This window comes from Ambystoma mexicanum, chromosome 8 (assembly GCF_040938575.1).
Source record: "Ambystoma mexicanum isolate Mex_15411 chromosome 8, UKY_AmexF1_1, whole genome shotgun sequence".
NCBI classification, from domain to species: Eukaryota; Metazoa; Chordata; class Amphibia; order Caudata; family Ambystomatidae; genus Ambystoma; species Ambystoma mexicanum.
This window is the reverse complement of record NC_090929.1, coordinates 1,447,358,427-1,447,383,212: the sequence shown is the minus strand read 5'-3', so window position 1 is coordinate 1,447,383,212 and position 24,786 is coordinate 1,447,358,427. Positions and strand designations below refer to the sequence as shown.

Sequence of the window (24,786 nt, the reverse complement as noted above, 5' to 3'; positions counted from 1 at the left end):
TTACCGCCTGGGTTGTAATGAGGCCCATTGTGTCAATGCATTTCAATACGAACTATACATATATTCCTTATATACACCCCACACGCCCCATGTATGATTTCACTAATAAAGCCTAATATGTTGTGTTAACACTTACCGTGTTAAAGTTGGCATTAAATGTCAGATCATTTGCAGAAGAGCTGTTGCAACCTGTGCACGAGGGCGAGTTCTGTGTATCGTTAATGCTCTTCTGCACAGCGCTTAGTTGTTGGCTCAGATTCATCTGTGTGCTATGCAGTTGGTTGAAAGAAGAATTCACACCCACTAATAACACTGCAGAGGAATACATCACTGCAACGAGAAGAGAGCATTGAGCGGCATTACGATACTGTGGATTGACATTTTATTTTCTGAAACCTCAACAGCCCAAAAAACGCTCTATGAGATTTGCTTTTTGTCATTCTAATATCTGAAACGACATTCAAACAATCCAGGTATATGGTGCATTGTGTTACAGTTTTAAAAAACATGTGAAAGAATCCCTGATGTGTCCCATGGCTAATTTGAAAGAACCAGTTTTGGATCCTCAATTCGCCGGCTTGAATGAGAAGACCACTCCTCCATCTTCCAGTGTCGGCTGCACGCGTGCAGACCTAAAGGCGATCAATGCCTGCACACACCCCAGGTTTGACCCACAACACCTGTTGATGTCCTATCAGACGCCCTCCTGCCCAGGCTCCGTCCACCTTGGGACAGTGTACACTAAGTGAAGGCACTGAACAATGTCTCCATGATTGGATCTACTCCTCAGAAACACATCCATGCTCACCATCTCAGTATCCCCAAGATTGGTTCAGCAAGCCCAAATCACCTCTCCTCTTTCACTCTAGCTTGAACCATAACGCCTCTCACCAACAATCGCCCTACCCCACTCAAATGGCACTCAACGTACCTATGAAAACTCTCCACGAAAATCACTGACAACCAGTCACCACACAAAGCACTAAAAAACACACAGTATACAGCCAACGACTAACCACACAAATAACCAGGCCCCTCCTCAACAACTACTCAACAGAGCGTATGCTCACAAATCCATTTACTACACCACCCACTCACTTATCGACAACCATATATCACACCACCCAGTTACCATTACATTTAGAAACAATCATGCACCACCACACTTTCCAACTCCATTCCCCACACCAACCACTCACGCCACTCAGTCATTAAAAAGATCACCTAAAGCCACAAACAATTGACCGAGCCTGCAGGCCAACTGTAGCCAAGTTAAAAATAGACTGTTAGAAATGTGAATGAAGTGGAAAAACAAGAGTGAATTTAGCATGCCTGGCATCCTTAATTGTGAAAAGTTCTGGTAAGGGTAGGATTGATTCAGAGTTTATTCCAATGAGAGCCGAGCCCAGTGCCTAGGAAACAGAGGCAATGCAACTGTCCTGAACCCTGATGGAGCAGATGGAAGGACGTGGTTTAAATAATCTAAGATCAATGCGTTATGAATTTAGGTATCTTCGATGTCCCTCATAAAATGTACCTCAATGTCAGCCCGTGATCCATCTCTCAATCACACCTCGTCTCCTCACTCATTTTCTGGCCAAGATCTTGCTGGGTCACCTCTGCTTTCTGACTCTCTTTCAGGTACCCCTCAATGCCCCACTGTCCCCTCTGACTCTTTGTGAGACCAGATTACTCTCCGTCACTCTTGGATATTCTTGCAGCAAGACTTGTGTGGTACAATCGGCTCACCTGAGAAACAAGTTGTACACCCCTGCATTCAATGGCCAATACTTTTAACTAGACTCATGTGCAATACAGTGAATTAACCATACTTTTGTGGCCTGTGCAGATAAGGAATGGCAATTTAGGCAGAACATGCCCTTGACTTGCTTAATTTTGTCTTAGGTCGTGCTCAAGTGCAGCAATCAATGTTGGCTCACAGGTGGCTACATGGCTTTGGCTGGTAAAAGGGAACTTTAGCATCACCATTAGGCACCATAGATTTCAGCTCCTGTGGATAACTTTAAAGCCAGATGGAACCAAGGATATTTTTGATAGACTGGTTGTTGATTGCAACAGGCAGTGCATCTTGAAAGGCGCTGGAACATGGAGGCGCAGCTGGGGGGGGGGGACTATGAGTGCAGGTGCTTTGCACTCTAGTTCTGTGTCTGTGCTTCTGCTGCCGTGCAGATGCCTCCCCGGGGAACTGGCTGGCACCTTGTAGGAGGCCTGTGAAGTTCCTGGGATTATAATGTTGATAGCTGGCATATGGTGTCAATACCTGTCCATAGGATGGTAAAACCTGGCAAATAATATATGTGCTATGAGGGTTAATGTCTGTAACCCGAAAAGAAGAAAAGCGCCATTAGAGCAAAACAAATGCTTTTCAGCAACAAGATCGAAATAAAAAGGAAAAACACTGAGGGGGCATAATGCGGAACAGAAGGGGGGAGCGGAGAGGTGCACGGGTGGGGAAAAGCCTATGAAAATAAAGAGCATGTATACATTTAATCCAATCAGGTTCAGTTAGACATTTTCTGCTAGCATGTGACAAATTAACTTCAGGTGCACCTGTGGTCCAAGGATGAATATCGGTTTCTAAACCATCAATCAGCCCCACACCTCAAGTACACCAGAAAGGGATCTGAACAGATTGAAACACAAGTAAATTATAACCCTCCTCGTCTGATTTTTGGTAGCGTGGACGGAACGGCAGCCTTATCTCCGGAAAGTCATGGATCATTCGTTAGTTGCAACACAGCGAAAATACAATTATTACCCAATGGTAAAAGGGACTGTCCAAGGTTGTACATAAATATCTACTTTATTCTTATTACAACAGAGAAGTTCCAGCACATTACAAAATACAACCCACCCTCTAAAGGAACACAGAGGACAGACCGTTTCACGAAGGAAAGTCATGCACTCTGGACACTCAGAGGAGGGTAGTCGGTAAAGCAATCAGTCTTGGCTGTTCACGGTTATTTGGTTTCAGCATCAAGGGAGCAAGGGGTCTTAAATGTCACTAGGGGCCTTCGGAGAAGGACCACGGGGACAGAACCACAATATATCTGGTGCTTGAGATGATGTTGATGCTCGACAGTGTCAAGTCAGTTCCAGGACACTTTGCAGCTCCTGCGACAGAGTTCAAGACGGGAGACGCTGCGGGTATCAAGCGGCAGGCAGTTCGGCAAGCTCGGGCACGGGGTGAAGAATCGTTGTCTAAGTGCTGGTTTACGAATCTGGAATGCTGGTCGAGGTGTCTCGAATTGCTTTAGTGACTGCAGCATGATAACAGTCCGTGGTGCGTCCGGTCACAGTTTGACTGCCTCAAAAATGTCCTTGAAAGATGGAAGCTGGCTGATGCTTGTGTGGCACTCCTCTAAGCTTCTTCACAGGGCTCATGGTGTCCTGTCAAGGCGGATGGCCCAAAGCTGAGGAGAGTGTTTGCAGGCAACAGCCTTGTCCTTTGTTTAGAGACTATCTGGCACTTCTCACCTAGAAAGCTTTCTGGTAGAACGTAGCAGGGCACACTGTGCTGGCTGGGCACCATTTCTGGAGCTGCTGGATGGGTGCTCCGAGTCCGGTATCTCCATCTGTTCCCTGGTAGATGTTTAGGGGAGGGATCGTGCTTCCCTCTTGGAAATCCTGGTCTTTCTTCATTGGTGGAAGCTGCAACGCAGACTGTACATTCAGCCAGGGTCCAAATGAGTCCTTACTCCTTTCGAAGTCATCGGATGATCTGCTAAGTGAGGGGCTCAGCCCTCTTTTAAAGCCAAATGGGCCCCAGTGATTGGTGCAGGCTAAGCTAACCTTAAGGAACCAATCTAAGGTCCCCACCAACAATCTTCTGATATGCGTGAGGTCAGGACCAGAGTGCTTTGCAACAGGAAAGGTAATAGGTGACAACATGTACTCCTAAGTCCCACCCATCTTCCTGTCTGTTGTAGATCAAAGTGTCTCTCTGGTTAACTGAGCCCTCTGTGGATCTTGATCAAAGCGCAGGTCTCCCTAGAAGTTTGTGAAGAGAGCAGATTTCCTGACTCCCTTAAATCATATGCTTCTCCCTCTGAAAGGGGTCCCCTCTGCAGGTGTTGCCTACAGTAATCTGTAAACTGTATATAATGAAAGATGGAAACTGTATATAACACACTATGTAACTGTATATATGTACCTGTAACCATTTCCTAAAGCGCCCTTTTACTTCCGGGTCGGGAGCGCTATATAAGTAAATAAAACAAACAAACAAACAAACAAATAATATGATGCCAATATCTGGCAAAAGGTGGGAGAACCTATGCATCTTGGTGGCAATACCTGACAAATGGTTTGAGTCTGGGCATGTGATATTAATAGTTGCAAATGGGGAACTTGGATATAGCATGGCAATACCTAGAAAAAGACACAGGTATCTATGCATATTAAAGCTAATATCTTAGGAATGGTGTCAATATCGGACACGGTGAGGAAATATGAAGGCCATATCTACCATATACAATTATAGCAATCTTTATCATGTGATCTGCTTACTTGAGAATATCAAACCATTACCTGGCAAATGATTGGAGTAACTGGGCACATAATGGCAATATCTGGCAAATGGTGATCTGCCTGTCGGAATGATGGTAATTCCTGAACATGGGGCAAGTATGTGGGCAAATTATGTCAATAGCTGGCAAAGTTTATGAGTACCAGTCTATATGATGTGCTAGCCTGCACATTTCACAGTATAACTGTACAGCATGATGGCAAACCCTGGGCTATGATGTCAACGCAGGTGCATCACGTTTCACAGTAGAAAGGCTATAATAACAATTCACAAACTATATAGGTATCTGGGTGTATGATGTCATTACCTGGCACACAACCTGGGTATTTAGGCATATGATGACACTGGCTTACAAATAGTGTGTTTACCCGGGCATATGGCAGCAATATCTGGCGAATGGTGTGTGCATGTGGAAAGGTCATTAACACAAGTGACCTGCAATTTGTACACACATTTGGCACCTACTCCGTTTCTTTCTGGTTGCGGGTAATGGAGGTGGGTAAATCATCCCTAATGCTACTTGTGACATTATCTGCAGACTTGAAAGAACCTCAAGCCTGCAGCTTTTCATATTAAGAAGGGGCCTCCCAACCACTTTGAGCGTTCACGCCGCAGCCACCTTTTGACGTAAGGAGGGAACTCCAGCTCACCGAGACTCTTCTCGCAGAGGATTTGGATATAAAGAAAATAGCCTAGCATTGAATTCAGGGGGGCTTTACCCCCTCGACGCACGTAGAACCATAACAGAAAACTGCCAGGGAAAAGTGTTGCCGTAAAAACAGGCATAGAACAGGGGAGCCCGTTGGGTCATTACAAATCGCATCATAGCCTTACTGGATTTGGGTGCCCAATATTCTTGGCACTCACACATTGTTCTGTTGTCCATCACCACCCACCTGAATATATGTTTCAAATAGTTACATAGTAACAATGCAAATAAGTGATTTTAAAGCAGAGCCCACAACTGTTGCCCCGGGATACCGAGATGCAATATCAACTGAATAAGTACCCCTACATTCTTTTGCCCAAGCACCAGTACTTAGGCTCATAGGAAGTCCTCACATCAGCAAATCACGGATAACTGACTGGGCCAAACACTGAGGGCGACATATCCCCGCCTGCAACCAATGTTTGATGCACTGCTATAAAGTTAAATCTCTGCCTTCTTAAATGTATTCTATGATGAAATGCAGTGTATATCATGTCTGTAATGCCAGGCTACTAGCTAACATAGCTACTCGCTACACGGCTGCTGCAATGATGCACCCCCAGAGAGCCAATAGCTCTTTGGACGACACTGATGGAAGATAATGCACGGTAGATATAACGTTACATGACATAGCATCTTATAACATATCATAACAGCATCCGCTAGTATAGCATAACATTACCTTGTAAACAAACTGAGCACATACGGACACGATGGGGAGTATCTTGAAGGAAAAGTAATACGGCCCTGGGCGTCATGGCTAGTGCTGGGACATGGGAACCCCATCAGGTTGTTCAGGGACAGAATACTAAGAGACTGTTGAGCAGGAAAAGGATGTGTCTCAACCCTTCCTGCACTGTGCCTCCATATGTAACATTGCTCGTGTTGTTTTTGGCGTCTGGTGCCACGTGTCCCTCAAGTGGAGGCATTTTCTGCATGCCACTTTTCCTACACAAAGAAGTTGAGGAAGGATAGCTCAGGGGCAACGCTTTTTCTTGGAAGCAAGACAACACAGCCCAATACAGGTTCGAATCCCGATCCCGCGTTAAAAAAGAACAATTATAATTCTGGGTTGCCTGGACATTTGATGGTGAAACTATCTGGGCACATGGTAAGAGCACCTAGGCATTTAACACAATGACTGGTATATTATGAGATTACCTGCCATATAATGTAAGCACTTGAGCATATCATTGCACCACGGTTGTGTGCAAGAATCGTCTTTGTGGTCCGTTGAATCCTGGCAGCCAGGCAATGATTTCCTCCTCTCAGCTGTGGCCCTGGGCGCCATGGCTAGTGCAGGGATGTGGGGACCCCATCAGGTTGTTAATGGTCAGAGTAATAAGATGCTGCTGAGCAGGAAAAACATGCGTCGCAACTCCTCCTGCCCTGTGCCTCCATGTGTAACTTTGCTCGTGTTGTTCTAGGCGTCTGGTGCCACATGTGTCCCTCAGGTGGAGGTATTTTCCGCATGCCACTTTTCGTACACAAAGTAGTTTCTAGCATGTCTCAGAGTAGTCTTCAAAGGAGTCCCGGTGGTGTCTGGTATGGGTCGCCTGTGCACCACGAAAGAAAGACGAGCAGACGAATGTCTCGCTTCCAACAACTACCTGACAACGTATGGTAGTTTTAGAGGACAATATGGTAATAGCTGGCAAATGCTTTGCATAACTATGAATACAATATAAATATGGAAGAAACTATGCATGTCCATACATATGAAATAATGGCAAACCACTGCAGTACAGATACCGGTGGCATGACTTATCATTTGAATGCGCTACACGCGCCAGTCTGATGAATCTCACTTTAATCACTTCAGCGCCAGGAACGACACGGTTCCCTAATACCCCCCTTTTCAAATTGTATCATACATAGGGCGCCTTGAGCAGCGCCTACGAGGAACCGTCAATCGAGCAGCAGGAACAAACCATAACAAAGAACACCAAGAGCATCCAGTGTCGCCAAGTGTGCTGTTTGGCGTTTGGACAGGACTCTGCAGTGAGCCACGACCGTCAACCTTCTTCTGCTCAAGGCTGTATGCACAAGAGGAAGTTTTCATCTTTTCAAATGCGGCGAAACGCTGCCTGGATGGACACTATATGAAAGGACTTCATCTTCCACAGTAAACACTTATTTATTTTAGTGTGTTAAACGTGTCTATGGGCTGGGCTGGGCTGGGCCATTGAGTACACCTGAGAATTGGGCTGGGCTGGGTTGGGCTGGGCTAGTGTTTCCTCCCCCCTGACCGCACCGCCTCTCCCTTTAGTCCTCTGGTCTTGGTGCCTGCCTCCTGACACGTGTCTATTCCATTCTCTCTGCAGATCCTCTGCAAGCCGTGCACACGCCCCCTTTTGGAACCCGCCTCGGATTCTTGGCTAAAAGCTCCACGCACGCGCATCCTGCGCGCGCATCCAAGTGTCGCCAAGTGTGCTGTTTGGCTGTTGGGCTGGGAGTATGGGGTAAGGCCATTTTCTAAGCTCTCAATTCTATCGTTTAAACGTATATGTTTAGGCTAAATGGTGGCAAGTTTGCGCAGTGGGCGGCCATTGGAATCAGGCTCTTTCAAATCCACGAAAAAAAAACGTAAAAATAATAAAAAAATGGCATTGCGAAATGAGAGTGTTAAGGGCAACGGTGCAGTTTCAGTAGCAAGCACCGCATTAGCCGCACATTGGGGGCCAGTTACTGATCAGGACTTAATTAAACATGAAGTAGCGTTTGCATACGCGCGGGCTCAGGAACTTGAAAAAACATCACTCGGATTGCTCCCGGTAGAACCTAATATGCCCATTAGGAAACACTCACCAAACACACCTCGCAAAAGTTTCCTGAGTATGCGTATGGATACTGGACCCTCTGATCCTCGACACCTTACTGATGATATCTTTATTTCGCCCTCAGACAACTCGATTCTAGCGCCAGTAGTACTTGCTACACTGGAAAAACGGATAAGGTTGTCAGAAGGTCCTTCAACACCAGTCACGTTCCCTCAATTCAAACGGGCTGACGTGCACATTCACTATAAAGAAGCCACTCATACGGAGGACCTGAATACCTCCCCAGTGCCCTCCATAAAGATACCACCCTCCACCAATCATCCGGTGACTAGTTCGTGGCCATCTTCTCCTAACCGGCCTTCTTCTCCCCCATTGCCTTCACCCAGTATTAACCAACTGACAGCGGACCCCTACCACTCCCCTAATAAACAGTCTTCACATAATCCGCTGGGTTTTGATATATTGGAACCAACTGGTGACATACAATCTCTTGAAGCATCATATCCGGTGCTAACAAGAATATTAAACCTACTGGATCGCGGCCATGAATATACACACTACGAACTGAGGGAGTGCAAGACAGCACTCTCTGAAATCTTACTAAAAATCAATAAATTAGAGGGCTTTATTTTTGCTGACAGCCTTAGACACGAACTGGGACGCCAAAATTCTATACACAAAGAAATCTCAGTAAATAATTCCATATCCACTCAAACAGATCCGGCTTATTTTCCAGGGAATGACTCTAAAACCACGATGCCTCCTCAGGTTACATATGCTTTTCCGCAATCTTTTGCACAAGCTGTAACCGCTCCGGCACCTGACACTACATGCTATATCCTTACGCATGCCCAATTATGTAAGACAGTTGCATCCCACGCCGAAAAATTAGAGCAGCTCCTGTTTTTCTTACAACCCAACCAGGGGGAGGAAAAAATGGGGCCCTCTTCACCTAGCGTGGATAGGGGTCAGGAGCTTTATCCTGATAGCCCCTCGGTTCTAATCAAATTATTTGAGACCACAAACTCATTGGATGTTGCATCTGCTAATGTTCCAGCTACGCCTCCACGGAACCAACCTGTAGCTGGTAAAAAATTTGTCTTCCCAAGTGGAGCGTTCATTCATATCAAGGAAGGAAAAAAGGCTATTCTTGCGGGCTATGAAAAGAAAAGCGGATTGCAAAAAGGTTGATAAAAACTATCAACAGGAACCGAGCATTAAACCAAAACTAACTGGAGAAACAAATCCAAAAACTGAGATTAACATTGTAGCTAACTCAAAGAAAAAGTCTGCCAGGATCTGGGTAGTGGAGATAAAATAATCAACAAAAAACTCAAGAATTCGCACCTCCATACATCAAAGACTATCATTGAAGAGACTGTCCACTCCTCATCCCAGACGCAATTACCTAACTTCTTTAAACCTATTGAGAACAAAACACTAAAACTAGGAAAGGAAGTAGAAGATTTTGCTGGCTCCACGGACATAATGAACGACTTGGTGATTGCTGCTGGGCCTTCTGTGCCCAACGACAAACCTTTGCTGCAACCACAGTCCGATAACCCTTGTGAATTTGATAAAAAAATCTTACCCCACCAGGATATACTTTGTATAGGGGGTAATCATAATCCTCACGAGCCAGTTCCGGAGGGGCACATGCAGAATTCTGAACCAGTGGGTGAACCAACCAAACATTCCTCTACTATCATAGGTTGGGAAATTATATCCTTTAGTAATGGCACTAAGCGACTTAATCGCTCGGCCCTAATGCAAGCTTTTAACCGCATTCCGGGTCTTCGTACCCTGCACACAAATGATATTGAATGGATAACATTGCCACCAATCCAAAACCATCGCATGGTGTGCAAGGTTCAATCAGCCATCATAACAAATCTTCTTGTGCAATATATGGAAGAGTTACGCTCCATTGGATTAATGCTTTATCCGTTTGACTCAATTGATGATGCTATTTCATTTAATGAAACGCCTCTTGCGCCCCCGCCAGTTCACTTGCCAAACATGGCTTCTGGGGCTCCTTTGACTGGTGTAAACACTGATGTAATTGCACAATTGGTAAGTCTATCTAACTCCAGCAAGGACTGGTCATGGTTATCTGCCCTTCAAAATACTCAAAACTCAGCAATGAATAATATTCCTCATTAAGTAGCCTGCTGATTTATCTATCCTATCATGGAACTCATGTGGATTCAATAATCTGAAGGCATGGTTCAGTAATCCGCATAAAGGAATCAAATGTGATATTATGCTATGTCAGGAGACTATGTGTACACACGAACTTTTGCTGCCTGGATTCACTGTTCTTCAAACTAAGGCGAAACGGGGCACCAATGGTCGGCCGTATGGGGGGTTGGCGATATGTATAAACACCGACTTAAATATATTAGTCTTGGATGTTTTTTATGCAACTGTAATGATGGCGGCCTTAATTATGTTCCGGGGCTTCCCACCAATGCTTATCTTATTGATATCTTTATACCATACCCCAGTAACGCTTAATCAATCTGATGCCTTCCAAGAACTTGGCACACTATTTGATGAGGTTCTGACCCAACATCCCACATGTGAGATTATTCTGGGAGGAGACTTTAATGCCCACTGGATGGAAGTTAACTTACCCTACACAAATCCTGTGATACTTAGTCAAGCACACCACAGAGGGAATTTATGGCATGAATACCTGAAGTCTTGGGAACTAGATATTCTCCCCTTCGTTAATAGTGATTGTTGTAACACCTGGCGAAGAGGGCATAGAGTTACCTGTATTGACTATTTTGCCACCTCACGTGGTATTCAGGGATGTGCTGATACCATCTCAATCTATGATCAAGGGGCTAGCGACCACCATATGATACATCTAAATTTACACCTATACGTAGCCCGCCTCCCAATTGATCCGCAGCACAAGTTTTTAATGGAGGACCGCCCCGGATTGTCACTTCGATGGGATACCAAACTTTGCAATAGGGTAAATGACATGATTGCTGCACGATTACATTCATGCTATGGTTCTTGCTTCCTTCAGAACACCCTGACTCAACAGGTTTACATTATAAATAAGCTAATAACTGAGATAATGAAATCGCTGAGGACTAGACCATTATATCCACGTGAGTGCATGCCTGGGCAACATTCAAGTTTTATTCCTGAAGCAAAAAGAGTTAAGAGGGTAGCTTTACGGACACTTCTTAAAACTTCACCGACATGGGGGCAATATATGATTGAGAAAAAAAGTGTCTTGAACAATTATCGTAATAAATGCAGGGATCACAGGCATTTTCTCCATACTCAGGAGAATTTAAAAATGTTTAGTACATTATGTCATCGGGATAGACGCTCTACCTGGGGTCTGCTCAGGGCCGGAACCACTGTACTCTCTTCTGTTCAGTCCTTGTCCATTTCGGCCCAGGCCTGGCGAACCTACTTCGAACACAAATTTGCCCTCCCCCTGATATATAACGAAATCGAATTCAAATGGACCTGTCTGGCTCCTGCATCCTTCGCGCCATGGGATTTTGCGCATATTGAGGCTACGATAGCTGCACTTAAATTCTCGAAGGCTGCAGGCCCAGATGGGATCCCCCCGTGTGTTATCAAACAACAGCCAACTATGTGGGCTGGTTACTATGTAAAACTGTTTCATAACATGCTGACAACTTCACTTACTCCGCCGTCATGGCTAAACTCTATAGTTGTGCCAATTTATAAAAAAGGGTTAAGATCACAACCATGTAATTACCGTCCAATAGCATTAATTGATACTGCTGCCAAAGTGTTTGCCATCTTGCTGTTGGGAGAGTTACAAGCGTTAGTTGAAGAGCGTAACATTTTATCAAAATATTAGATTGGATTTCGTGCAAGGATGGGTACGCCATTAAATGCAACAATTATGGCGCATCTTATAGCAAAACACAAAATTAAAGATTCAGGACCGCTATACATGGCTTCTACAGACCTCACTTCTGCCTTCGATTCTGTTATCCGTGCATTATTGTGGAAAAAAATGATTGCAATGAATATCCCTTTGTATGTTATACAACTGTTATCAAAGCTCCACACAAATACTACCTATTTAGTAAGAGTGAACAACGAAGGTGCAACGACACACCCAATACAGATACATATTGGTGTTAAGCAGGGATGTAATCTGGCTGCCACGCTGTTTAATCTCTATCTATCCGGAATTAATGATATTTGGGAACAACAAATCTCCTATCCAGCAAGGCTCGGTCATCTCAAAATTCAATGGCTGGCATTCGCGGACGATATTGTAATATTTGATCGTACGCCAAAAGGCATGCAAATCAAATTAGATTTATTTTCAGCCTACTGTTTTACGCACAATCTAAAATGTAATGTTGGAAAATCCAACATAGTAGTATTGAGAAACTTCAAGAGGAAGAACATCACTCGTAATTGGAGAATTGATAACTTCCCTCTAACCATAGTTCCCCAGATTCGCTATTTGGGCTATAATATAACAGACTCGCAGTCTTTAGCAATGTGGAGGGACGTACTTAATAAAAAAGCTGCTCCACTTGCCACGCAAATGCGGATAGTCTATTTGAAGTTTTGTAAATTTTCCTTGCTTCCCTTACTGCAATTTTACATCCTGAAAGTAGAGTCTATTATTCTTTTTGCCTTAGATATGTGTTTAGTGAATATCAATTGCTACCTTGATCAACTGCAAGGATGTATGTGGAAGGGGGCAATGAGGATAGCCAAGTCCACACCTAATATTGTGATAAGGCAGGAATTGGGTATCACTGCTTTGTCTGCACGTAGGAATTGGCGTATGCTGGCTAACTTTGCTAGGATGCTATATCCACCCGCTAATTGTCTTTATGAAGACTTGGGACAACTAATGATCACATCCGAAAGATCGTCCCTTACGACCTACTATGCGAAAATGACTGCTCTCCTCGACGAAATTGCACTTACACCAGCTGATTTAGAACATAGACCTAATTATGTGAAATATCGCATTATTGAGAATGATTGGTGTAAAACGGTAACTGGTATGGCGGCGCTTTTAAGGCTACAAAGAGGCAGCTCGTTTTTGTTCATCTAGACGGCCGCACAAACCATACCTAATTCAATTCCCTTGTAGCAAGGCAAGGGACATTTACTTGCGCTTTAAAATGAATCAATTCCATACCCTAGAACGAATATATGCCTGGAGCCCGCAATGGAAACAACAAGCAGGGCTAGGATGCAGATTGTGTAAGGATGGTTCGATCCAGGAAACTTTAAAACATATGGTTCTATTCTGTCCTTACTTTGAGGCAGAACGAGCATTAACAATCGCACCTCATTGTATGGAAACTGATACAACAAGGGAATGGTTATGGCTAGCCTGTATGTGGGGGACTCGAACAAGCTTCATTTTAGCCCTTTGTCGTTTTTTGAACTCCATAAATAATCAATTGGAGAAACTGTATAAATTGAAAAACGGATAGGCCACTCATTGATGTGACCCCAACACAATTACATATTACCTGTTGTTCTGAAACCAAGAAGTTTGAAAAACTGTCGTAACACTCCTCTAATGCAAGCACCATGCAGGTCCTTATAATATAACAAAACTTGAAGTCTACAGATGAGCTTATGTGGCCCCATTATAATTGCGTACCATTTGTTTTCCTGAAAGCATGAAGTTTGGAAACTGTGGGATACTCCTCTATGTAGGCACCGCGTATGCCTCTCCACATAACAAAAGTTGAAAGCTATGCATGAGTTGTTTGCTTTCTCCATTTGAACCTCTGTTACGAATGATTATACAACTAGGATTCCACAACTGAATGCAAATGGAAGGATGTCAAACAAAATACAGTTTATGAATTGATGGTTACATGAGTAAAATATGAAACCAGGAATTAGGTTGACTAGATTTAGCTAATGTATTTATAGATAAAATGAAATTTATGACCTAGAAAATATTGTTCTTAAATATGCAAAAGGAAGAAAATGTATATATTATACAAGTTGTAAAAGTTTGTTGATCGAACTAATAAAACAACGGTTTGAAATAAAAAAAAAAAGAACACCAGATCAGCGCAGCAATCCATTGTTCTGGCTGAGGTGCTGAGGGGAGCACCTGAACCTCTGGGACCAATCTGTCACAACATAGTCAGTATTCCGTTTTTGCAATCTTTGTTAAGAGCAGTCATACATGTGTGCCTCCGTTTGTGATAGTTTTGTCCAAATTGTTTGCTTTGGGTCTTATTGGACTTCTCAAAATGGAAAACTGAAAACTGACTGACTGTAGCTCACACCACTACTCAGCCCCAGCCCCAACAACTTTTGGTTTTATCATCAACAGCAATCGCTCGTTCAAGACACAGAATGCTAAGAAAACCCAGACAACATGGCACCAGCTCTAGAAAGTCAAATCATTCATCACTAAAATTTCAGAACTCTAGCTCAAGTATAGGTACCCTCCTTCCTCGATAGCAGCAATGGGATACTTGCATGTTTTCCTGCCTTCACCCAGGTCCCCCCTGGAAGCCATGCAACAGGCTGCAGCCCACCTCACCACAGGCAGAAAAAATTGAACCCCACCATGTCTATTCTTTTTTTGTTTACTTTATTGATTTCACTGAATACAATCAACTTTTCAATATGTAAATACAAAGATAAAATTAACAAGGCATTTAAAAAAAAAACATGTCAAATTAGAACAAGATAAAATAAAAATAAAAGATGTTCATGATGCAATCATAAACCAAATTAAAGTTCAAATCAAGATTAATAAATGTTAACTTATAAAAATACGAGTTTATCCAGACATCGTTAATTCGACTTTTGTAAACAACTTTACAATATCTCAAAAGATGTGATCCATTGATTCAGTTTCAACGCACCATTGTCACAGTATTGAAAGATGCGGCACACTCTAGACCAGGACTCTTTCTACTGGCCAGTGATGTGGCGCACAATAAAAACGCTTTGAAGCTTATCACGTTCAGATTCAGTTTTTGAGAAGGCAGCCAACCCGTTTCACACCCCCCCTTAACGTACACCCTGTGTCGCAATGGACCATGAACCAGGCCGGTGTGTAATAATGAAATATTCAATTATTTTTAATTTTGACTAAAAATCAAACACATTCAATATAGGGCAGCAATCACCAGTGTGGTGATAATTACAGTGATGCGCACCGAGCAAAGTACCTACGAAGTGCCTCTTTGCCGGCTACTCTGCTCCCTCTTTCTTTGAGTGGATTCCATTGGCTTCTTTCAACAATCTACTACTATCATATTGCCGGTAAACACTGCCTAAATTTAAGCCCCGCCCACTTTAGGCTATGAACATTTAAAATCAGGCTCACGCGCGCAACACCGAAAGAAGTACCTATGAAGTGCCTCTTTGCCGGTCACTCTGCTCGCTCGCTCTTTCTGTGCAGTGACTTCCATTGGCTTCTTTCAACAATCTACGGTACCAATCTTCATCATATCCAATACAGGACTCAAAGAACTTTATTCTGTACACTGACCACTGTATACTTATAAATTTCATTTTTCCTTTTGTTTAGAGTATCATATTGCCTGTAAATACTGCAACAATGTAAGCCCCGCCCACCTTTGGGTGTGAACATTTAAAATCAGGCTCGCGGGCGCACCGAGCGAAGTACCTACAAAGGACCTCTTTCGTAGGTAACTTCTAATACTCTGTCCCTCCTTTCCCTTTTTGCCTACCTTGAAATCCGACGTGCTCTCTATTAAATTGCCAAACAGAACCCTAAACAAAGATCACAATCACTGAGCTCAAAGAAACGAGCTATGAATCAGACTTGCTAAACACCGATTGGGCAACCAGTCCGGAAATCCTCCAAACTTTGTTTTTAAAGCGGACATAACCTCTGATTTACGCAGGTTCTGTAAGGATCCTCAGCTCCAAGATGCTACACCAACAAACTCAGATGTAATCCTTAAGAGCTGCCGCCAGTAGCACTGCACTTATGCAAGTTTTGGATAAAAGAACCGATGCAGCATCACTAGGGAAAATGGACACAGCAAGTATAAAACCAGCCTCTGTTACTAAACCATGTGATTGAATAACGTTTGATAACATATCCGCAGTCTCGAATATTCTTTCCTTGACTGATAGTGTGTTCTTGAATAATGTTCCAGCTACAGCTGATCCAGACGATCCCAATAATGAATAACACCTGCACCATCTGATGCGGTTGTAATTGACCTCGACCCAAACAACTCTTGTTTTTCGGCTCAGCTGTTGTCTGGCAATCTATCAGGCTCTCCGGTATTATTCCCCGATATTAGCCACTCTTGCTCTGACTTAGTAGCCTCGTATGCAGCTCCAACCCCACGCAAATCTGTGGGCCCTTTAATGGCTTCCATTATTCCAACCCAAGTAGAACCTGCAACTAAACTATTAGAAATCACTTTGAATGCAATGAATTTGGCGTTACAAAAAATGAGCACATTATTTGAACCCTTGGATGAAAAACTAACCCTGCAGGCTAGACAAACAGAAAAAATTCTATTATGGCAAAACGATATGAACAACTTGCTGAGCCATAAAGCGGGAGTCGTAGTTGGGCAACCCACATTGTCTGTAAAATACATTTCTGTATCTAGCCAAACACTGCCTTGTGTAGATTTTCATTCTACTTCGGTCCCCTACCTTGAAAACATTGTTTATGACAAAGCTGATGGCATTACCCCTCCGATCTCTGAGGGTGCAGTAATGAATAGTAATCGGTTAGTAATTCTGTCAGCTCCAAAAAGTGCATTCACAATTTCTTCCGCTGTTCCTAAAAAGAAAGCGGGGACCAATTCACAAGTGAATTTATCAAAAAATCAAAAAGAGCAGAAGAATACTAATACAACTAAAACCAAACAATTTTTTTAAAGCAATTAATCTGCCCAAAAAGAGCTCTCTAATGGCTTCTAATGCTGTATCCAGTCTCAAGCTAGAGTCAATAATAGCATTTTCACTCCTAATGCGAACATAATTCCTTATGCCCCGCTCGATGAACTTGTTTGAGCAGTAACTAATCAAGAAGACAAAGATAATAACGTTAAGGTTATTATCGAACCCAATAATAAAACTATGAAGAATACACCTAAGAAGGCATCCAAAGAGTCTAATCCAATATATTTTCACCGACAAGGGATCCATAGAGCTGTAGACACCTACATGGCTGGCCAGCCATTATTACCAACACTTGGAAGCAGCACCATTAATGGTGGTCTCCCCTTAAAATCACAGTCCAGTAATGATGAAAATCAAAAAATTAGAGATCAGACATCTGATAGTCGGGACTCATTGAGAACCCATGCATATATTTATCTAGGCAAACCTTTGCAGACATACCGTCAAGTGCCAGTGACGAGACCGAGACAGCACCTAGAATATCTTGGGGACCCTCTAATTTCACTAATGGCAGTACAAAATCCAGCCATACGTCACAGTCGGTGCGAGTGAGAGGCCATACATTATTAGCTGAAATGGCTCCTGAGATAATGCTCCTAATTGAATCTGCATTGTCAAATATCAGACACGAGAGCACCTAATAATCATACATTTGTCAACAAAGGGCTGATATTGTTAAATGCTAATAGAAAGAACTTGCATATTTCCAAACGTCCGGCCTCCTCCTCTTACACTGGCTTGTAGACCATTACCGTTCACACAGTATGATTTAAATCGTCATCAGTTATGGCAATTTTTTCTGATATAACTCAACTTGAAGACATTATTTCTACTGACATCACCCTAGTAGAATTTTTGGATGAAAAAACCTAAACTCTGCAAAGATTTGGATGAATTCACGTGTCATCCAAAACACTATATGGTCTGCTAAAAAACACCTGCCCTCTATGGGTTTTGTAGTCACAGCAGAGTTGTCTTCACCAATTGAGCCAATACTATTAGCATGGCAAATTCAGTCAAACATATTTCCAACATTCCCTCTTCGAGAGAAGACACACAATCCATAACCCACAATGAGTGTAATTGTAAATGCGTTAAAGGCCATAACTAACTAGAAACAGTTGGGAATATTTTCAAAGAATCCCAACTTTGTTGGAATACAAGGGATTTTAATAATTTGCTCAACAATAATGAAAATTGAGTAGGAAATTTTGATATAATCATGTACCAAGAGACGTGGTTTACCATTCCCCCCATACAGGATAACTATGACATCTACTTGAACCCTGCTAATAAAGCAACCCGAGGGAGGCCAACATCTGGTTTACTAATTGCTATTAAAATAAATGTGTGCATCAAATCAGAAATCTGGGCAATGCCAAATGCATATATGCAATTAGTTAAAATCAATTTCCAAATGATCAAATGCACCTTGATCAATTTGTATTGGAATCCAGTGGGAATCTCAGACACATATTTTATAAAAGATCTAAATCGACTAATGAACCTGATTGTCCTTGATACAACAGTCTCCCACATATTAATAGCGGGAGACTTTAATCTTAATTGTATATCAAAGGACCTTCCTCGTAATAAGCGCCGACTTTCTTGTTGGAATAATTTAGTAAAATCACAGTCTGCATATGCTTAATGGAAACTTTAAATCTGACACTCCGCCGCATCCAAGTTGGCGCAGGGGATCTAGTGTTGCCACAATAGATTACATCTATGTGAACAAAGCACTCTTACATCTGGTCACAGAGTTTTGTGTATTAGAATCTATCACAAGCGATCATGATAAATTGACAACTAAATGGTTGGTTAATAACAAATGCACAAATGACAAGAAGCCATACCAACAGGGCTTTCTTACAATAAACTCACAACAGAATAGACTATGATGGTCTGAAGAGTCGTTGACACATTTTAGTAAATATCTAGCCTCCGAACTGCATAAAGAATGCCTAGGCATCTCCGAACAGGTTATTATCTATAGCGATATGATGCAGCTTTTTCAAAACGACTCCTCAGGCCCTATAACAAGACAACATAAACTACAGGTCTACAGCCATGATGTTAAAATGAGGAAAACTGTTTAGACTACAGAAAAATGAGGCTTCTAAATACCCCACGATCATTAGAAACTTCCTCATATCACGTATCAAAACAAAATACACAAATTGGTTACGATCTAGACATTCTGAAATATATCAGAGAGATAGGGCTAATATGTTGAGAATATTGCAGACTAAAAATATAGCCAAGATCTGGGCCATTTTGAATCGAACGTCTCATGGCTCCCAAAATTGCCATCCAAGCCAACAGGGTTACAGAACAAAACTGTATAAGTCACTTTACAGCACTTTATTCTGTTCCAGTAGGGGGTACAAGTCTTGAATCACTAGATGCACCAAAAAAAAAGAATTCTATTAATTTTGATTTGGAGGATATCATACATTATATAAAGAAAGCCAGTCGGTCCAGAGCTTCTGGACCTGACGGTCTATCAAATCCAACACTGGAACAACATCCTGAACTCTGGGTACATATATATTGTTATATATATTTACCGCCATAAATCATACTCAAACATTACCACCGACCTGGAAGCATTCAATAATTTTGCTAATTTATAAAAAAGGAGATCAACAACTTCCAAGTAGCTATAGACAATAGCACTATTGGATGATCCAGGCAAGATTTATCGAATTTTGCTGAAGGAATTTAATAAGTGGACATTGAGATCACAGCTGAGAGATCCATTTCAATCAGGTTTTGTGGCTGGCCCTGGCACTGCTCCCAACATTATCACCCTCATCATGATCAAATCTGATTATGTCGCCCGGAATCAACCGCTATATTTAGCATTCGTTGATTTCCGGGTCACGTTTGATTCCATTGATCGTTCATTACTTTATAGAAAATGGAGTCAGTACAATTGTCCACCATCCCTTCTTGCTTTGATTATGCTTTTGCACATAAATACTTCCATCCAAGTCAGACTGACGCTAGAAGGACAGTTGTCATCCATTTTCTCCACCCATCGAGGCCTTAAACAGGGGTGTATTCTGGCTTCCACTCTTTTTAATAAGTTTATCTTGGACATGGGAGAATCCCTTGAAGACATAAGTGATCAACCAAAATTTGGTAGTCAGAAAATCAGATACCTATTATATCTCGTCCTTTTGTCCCAGACACCTGTTGAACAAACTCAATTTGTATGTTGAAAAAAATAATCTTTTGATAAACACAGATAAAACTCAAATTGTGGTTTTCAGAAGTAATGACAGATCCAAAAAGATGTCATACAAGTGGAAGTTACAAAATATAGAACTTGCACTGTATAAGTATCTGGGAGTAATTATAACTGACACAATGGCTAATGCTGTGTATGAGCAAGAGCTACAATATGAACTACAGATTCTAATTTCAAAAGCAAAAATGTTAGCATTCAAATATGCAAAATATTCATTCAAACATTTTGCCATATTCTACCAGCAAAAGGCGATACTGATATTACTCTATGGCTCTGAAACAAAATCTATAGATCGCAAATGTTGGGATAGGCTAGAATTCCATTTTTGGAAGCATTACAACTTCCTAGCTGCACCCCACTACCTTTAAAACGATTTGAAATGGGCTTGTTGTCTTTATACTCTCAAGTTGTGTGGAGAATGTGCACTCTACTAAGAAAATGTCTTATGGGGCTCACTACGACCAACATCTTGGGGTAACAGCTCATTGTCTACTATCAACGAATCATGTCTTTCCTAAAACTTGGTGCAAATATATCTTAAATGCACTAGCTGACACTTCAGTGTCTTTAGAGTTACTTTTGCAAAATCCGGCTCGCTCCAAAATAAAAGTCTACCAACATGATTGGCACTGTAATCAGACTAGCTGTTCTGCCTTTAAGGACTTTGATGTTTATCTATTTGAGCATAAGATGTATTGGATGATGGCCAATTATTTGGTCAAATGCCTGTCACCACATATACGCAAACAATATCTGCATTTGAGATTAAATCTGTGGCATACTCGTGACATTTTAGCCAGAAGAAAACAAATCCCACAAGAACAGAATTATTGTCGATTCTGTAAAGATATTTTGCAAAAAGAAAATTTTCAACACTGTATAGTAGACTGCCCCATGTTAAATCATAAAAACAACAAAGCTTTTTTAAACATCTAATTATTACACATTGTCCAATTAGTGTTATCAAATCTGGCAACACATTTTCTCCAATACAAAACTGCCCGTCAGAGTCGCAATAGTTCATTATTTAGACTCAATCCTTTCACAATTAGAAGGCCAGCTCTTAAGAACAAGTTTAAATTAGATTGCATTGTTCTGTTATACATTAAATGGTGGAGATGAGTTTGCATTTGACTGACCTATATGATTTAAGAGCATATTGTCCAAAATGTAGGGTACTGCATTGTGGCCTAGGGTCCTTAAGTATTGTTGGAGATTGGAATCTGATTTTTGGAAGAAATGTAAAAAGTCCAATTTATCTTTTATTCTTTTAAGATGCGATTTAAGATGTATATGTGAAAGATGTTTGTACATGCATTGTGATTTCATTTGTTTTCTTTTTTTTCTTGTAATAACATTTGAAAGGTTGATTGTATGAACCAACCAAATATTTTTTTTTTTTTAAAAAATAAGAATAATTACACAGTAAATGATAGGATACACTTAGTTTAACCTTCTAACATCAGATACACTATGCACAAATGAATAAAAGCAAGATTACTTTTTGGGTAGTATTTTCAAATGGCACCACAGTTAGGCATTCCCCTTGCAACACTCCCTCAAACCCCTGTCAATCGAGTTTGTGAGTGGAGAGTAGTAGCAAGGGGTAAGGTCTACTAGGCAAAAATCAGAATGATAATCCAATCTACCACCCATGAATGGGAGGCCAAAATCAGATTCAGAACCCCTGAAAAATGAGCAAAATGGCACTTGGAATTACTGAATGGTTATTTCACATGTGCGGTTGAATGAATAAAACAAGAATGTGTGTGACGTACTAAAGAAGCCAGAAAACCTACAAGCTACAAGGCAAAGTACTTAAAAACAGGCATACAGCTTAGAAAACCGACTTTGGGAAGGAAAAACAGTGCAGCAATAATCACACGTGGCAAAATTGCAATTTCTTAGTTTTCATGGGTTTAAAATAGGCAAACAACTTCAGAAATGAGCTAAACAGACAGAATCTGAAATCGGTTTTTGTTGATGAGGTACAAAGGCACTTAACAGCTATGATACTAAAGTGAAAGGGTGACAGTATGGGATTCTTAGTGGAAAGGAAAAAAAAATCTGATTTATAAAAGGAAATACTTTCACGGGCAACTTGGATTTGTTAGCAAAATGATTGGTTCTACTGCAACTATATTTTAGTGGCTAGGTATTTTTAAAAGAAAGACGCTATACGCAAGGAGGTTAATTTGCAAGTTTAACCTATCCACGCTGCGTTCATCTATATGGGAAATTAATTAATTAAAAATAGTACCAGGGACTTACACAACAGACTGAAATGATTCGGAAATAATTGCGCTAACCTTTTACAATGTGTTCACCAAACCCCTCTTCGATGTGCTTGACTATCTGGGTGTCTCCTACACTAACTATGCGGACGACACCCAGATACTCATTCCCATCACTGGTGATCACATAGCCAATACCAAATCCTTGAACGATGTCTACTTAGTCATCCAGGCCTGGATGGCACAACAAGGCTTATGCCTCAATGACGACAAGACGGAGCTTCTATTACTATGCTCTACTCAACGTCTCAATAAATTAGACCAAGCCTTCAAATCGTTCAACATTGATGGCAACAACATCATGGTCTGTGAAGACACTAAAACGCTGGGCATCTATCTTGACTCTGCTCTCTCTCTGAACAGACAAACGAATGCAGTAAGGTCGGCCTCGGTTACACTTGCAAACTTATCACCGCCTGCAGACTGTTTCTAAACCCGTACAATTGCATTACCCTGGCAAGAACACTCATGTCCAAAATCGACAACTACCGTGCCCTTTACCTGGGGACCAGCCAGTCCAACCTAAAACTACAAACAGTCCAGAATAACGCCATCAGAGCAGCCCTCAACATCCCTAGGCGGTTCCACATCTCCAACGTCAGAGCTGGGCTACATTGGCTCCCAGTAAAACATAGAATCACCTTGAAAACACTAACCTTGACTCATAAATGCCTAGACAACAAAGCCCCACCCTGCCTCGCCTCTCGTCTCACACTCCACACCTCTACATGACCGACTAGAACACCACATATTCATAGCCTCACCCTGCCTAGGTTTAAACTCCAAAAAGCTGGTGGTGTGAGCTTCCCTGTCCTAGCCGCTAAGCTTTGGAACTCATTGCCCACCCACATCAGAACTGAGCCTTCTTTCTTAACCTTCAAGAATAAAACCAAATCTTGGTTGATCATGCAGAAAGTATGAAGCACCACTATCAAGACCTGGCACCTATTTTTGTAATACGGCAACTGTATATATTGCATTGTACTGTAAATAACCATATTGTATGTACTGTAACTGCTTCTAAGAATATGCACCCGGTTGCCTTCGGGCCTCGTTTGCGCTTTACAAATAAACTAAATTACAAATTACACGGAGACTAACACAGATTCTTTTAAGGACAGGACACACAGAGGATTCTGACAATTTAAGAAGTTACCAGGGTACTTATAGGGTTTCTTATAGGGATGCTTATATGGTTGGACAAATTGCAAGGTAACAGAATGGTGTATGCAGCTTATTGATATTGGGGAGGGGTGATACTTACAAGACGCACTTGAATTGGGGAGTTTGGACAGCTAACCGGGTCTCTGGAAAGCAGGACAAGGGTCTGGTCGCTGCACAGTGGCTAGGCTATCCTCTAGGCACACAGCAAGGCAACCAGGGTCTGGTCTCAGTGGACAGCGGGTGCATCATCTGGGCAAAGGCAGGTCTGGTCACAGGATACTCCCAAAGGGGTCCGTATCCTTTCCTCCTTTCTCCCTGAATTATTGGGATTTTTGTAGGGTTGAATTCAGGATAAATGGTTCTGCCTGGATAGGAGGTTCATCTACCCCTGGCCTGGTACTGAAGTCTTGCAGGGTGAATGTGGAATGTCTGGATCTCTGGATGTTGATTTTTGAATGTCTGATTCTTGAATCTCCTGACTTTTCCTAAGCTTCCTCCTTTTATAAAGCAGATGACATCATTGGATTTTCACTATGTGGGCAGAACTAAGCTGGACATACCTCTAAGATGGGATAGGTCAGGCTGAGGATGTTGCTGCCTCCCTGTAAGCAGATTGGACCAAGGAGAGTGACATCAGCTTTAGTGTGGGTGTTTTTATGATGTGCTTTGTTATACCACAGTTACTTTTGCCAAAACCAGTTATGAGACAAAACGCTTATACTTACAATTGTTAGCCTCCTGAAAATCAGACGGGCAGACCCCATATTTTACAAGGAATATGCCATTCCAACTCCCAAGTTTGTGCGATGCTGTTTTGTCCTTCTGGCAATTTTTTGCCATTTCTATGGAAAACATTTCCCCTAAAAATCTACAAATGGATACACAGAAGCCTATCAATGTCGTGCATATTCTCATCAAGTTTCATAACTGTGTTGTATACGCTTTTTCCAGAAATGTCTGTTTACTGTCGTTCGCGCCCACCACATGTCAAGACCACCCACATGGTCTTATTTTAATAGTACCCAAATTACATTAAAACAGTCATAATTTCACATTCCTCCTTCTTTAGGTTACTGAAATAAATGCTTTAATATAAAAAGTCTTAAATCCAATAGATG

The 24,786-nt window shown here is 41.9% G+C and overlaps 1 protein-coding gene across 5 annotated transcripts in view; it reads right to left on the bottom strand.

Annotated features, from left to right (window-relative positions):
• Positions 1 to 24,786, bottom strand: part of LOC138473098 (prominin-1-A-like) — a 1,012,351-nt gene that overhangs the window by 360,430 nt on the left and 627,135 nt on the right. For all 5 annotated transcript variants that reach the window (XM_069611612.1, XM_069611614.1, XM_069611613.1 and 2 more), the window contains one exon: positions 137 to 330. In XM_069611612.1, coding sequence (XP_069467713.1) covers positions 137 to 330 — 194 coding nt within the window. The remainder of the gene's footprint in view (positions 1 to 136; positions 331 to 24,786) is intronic.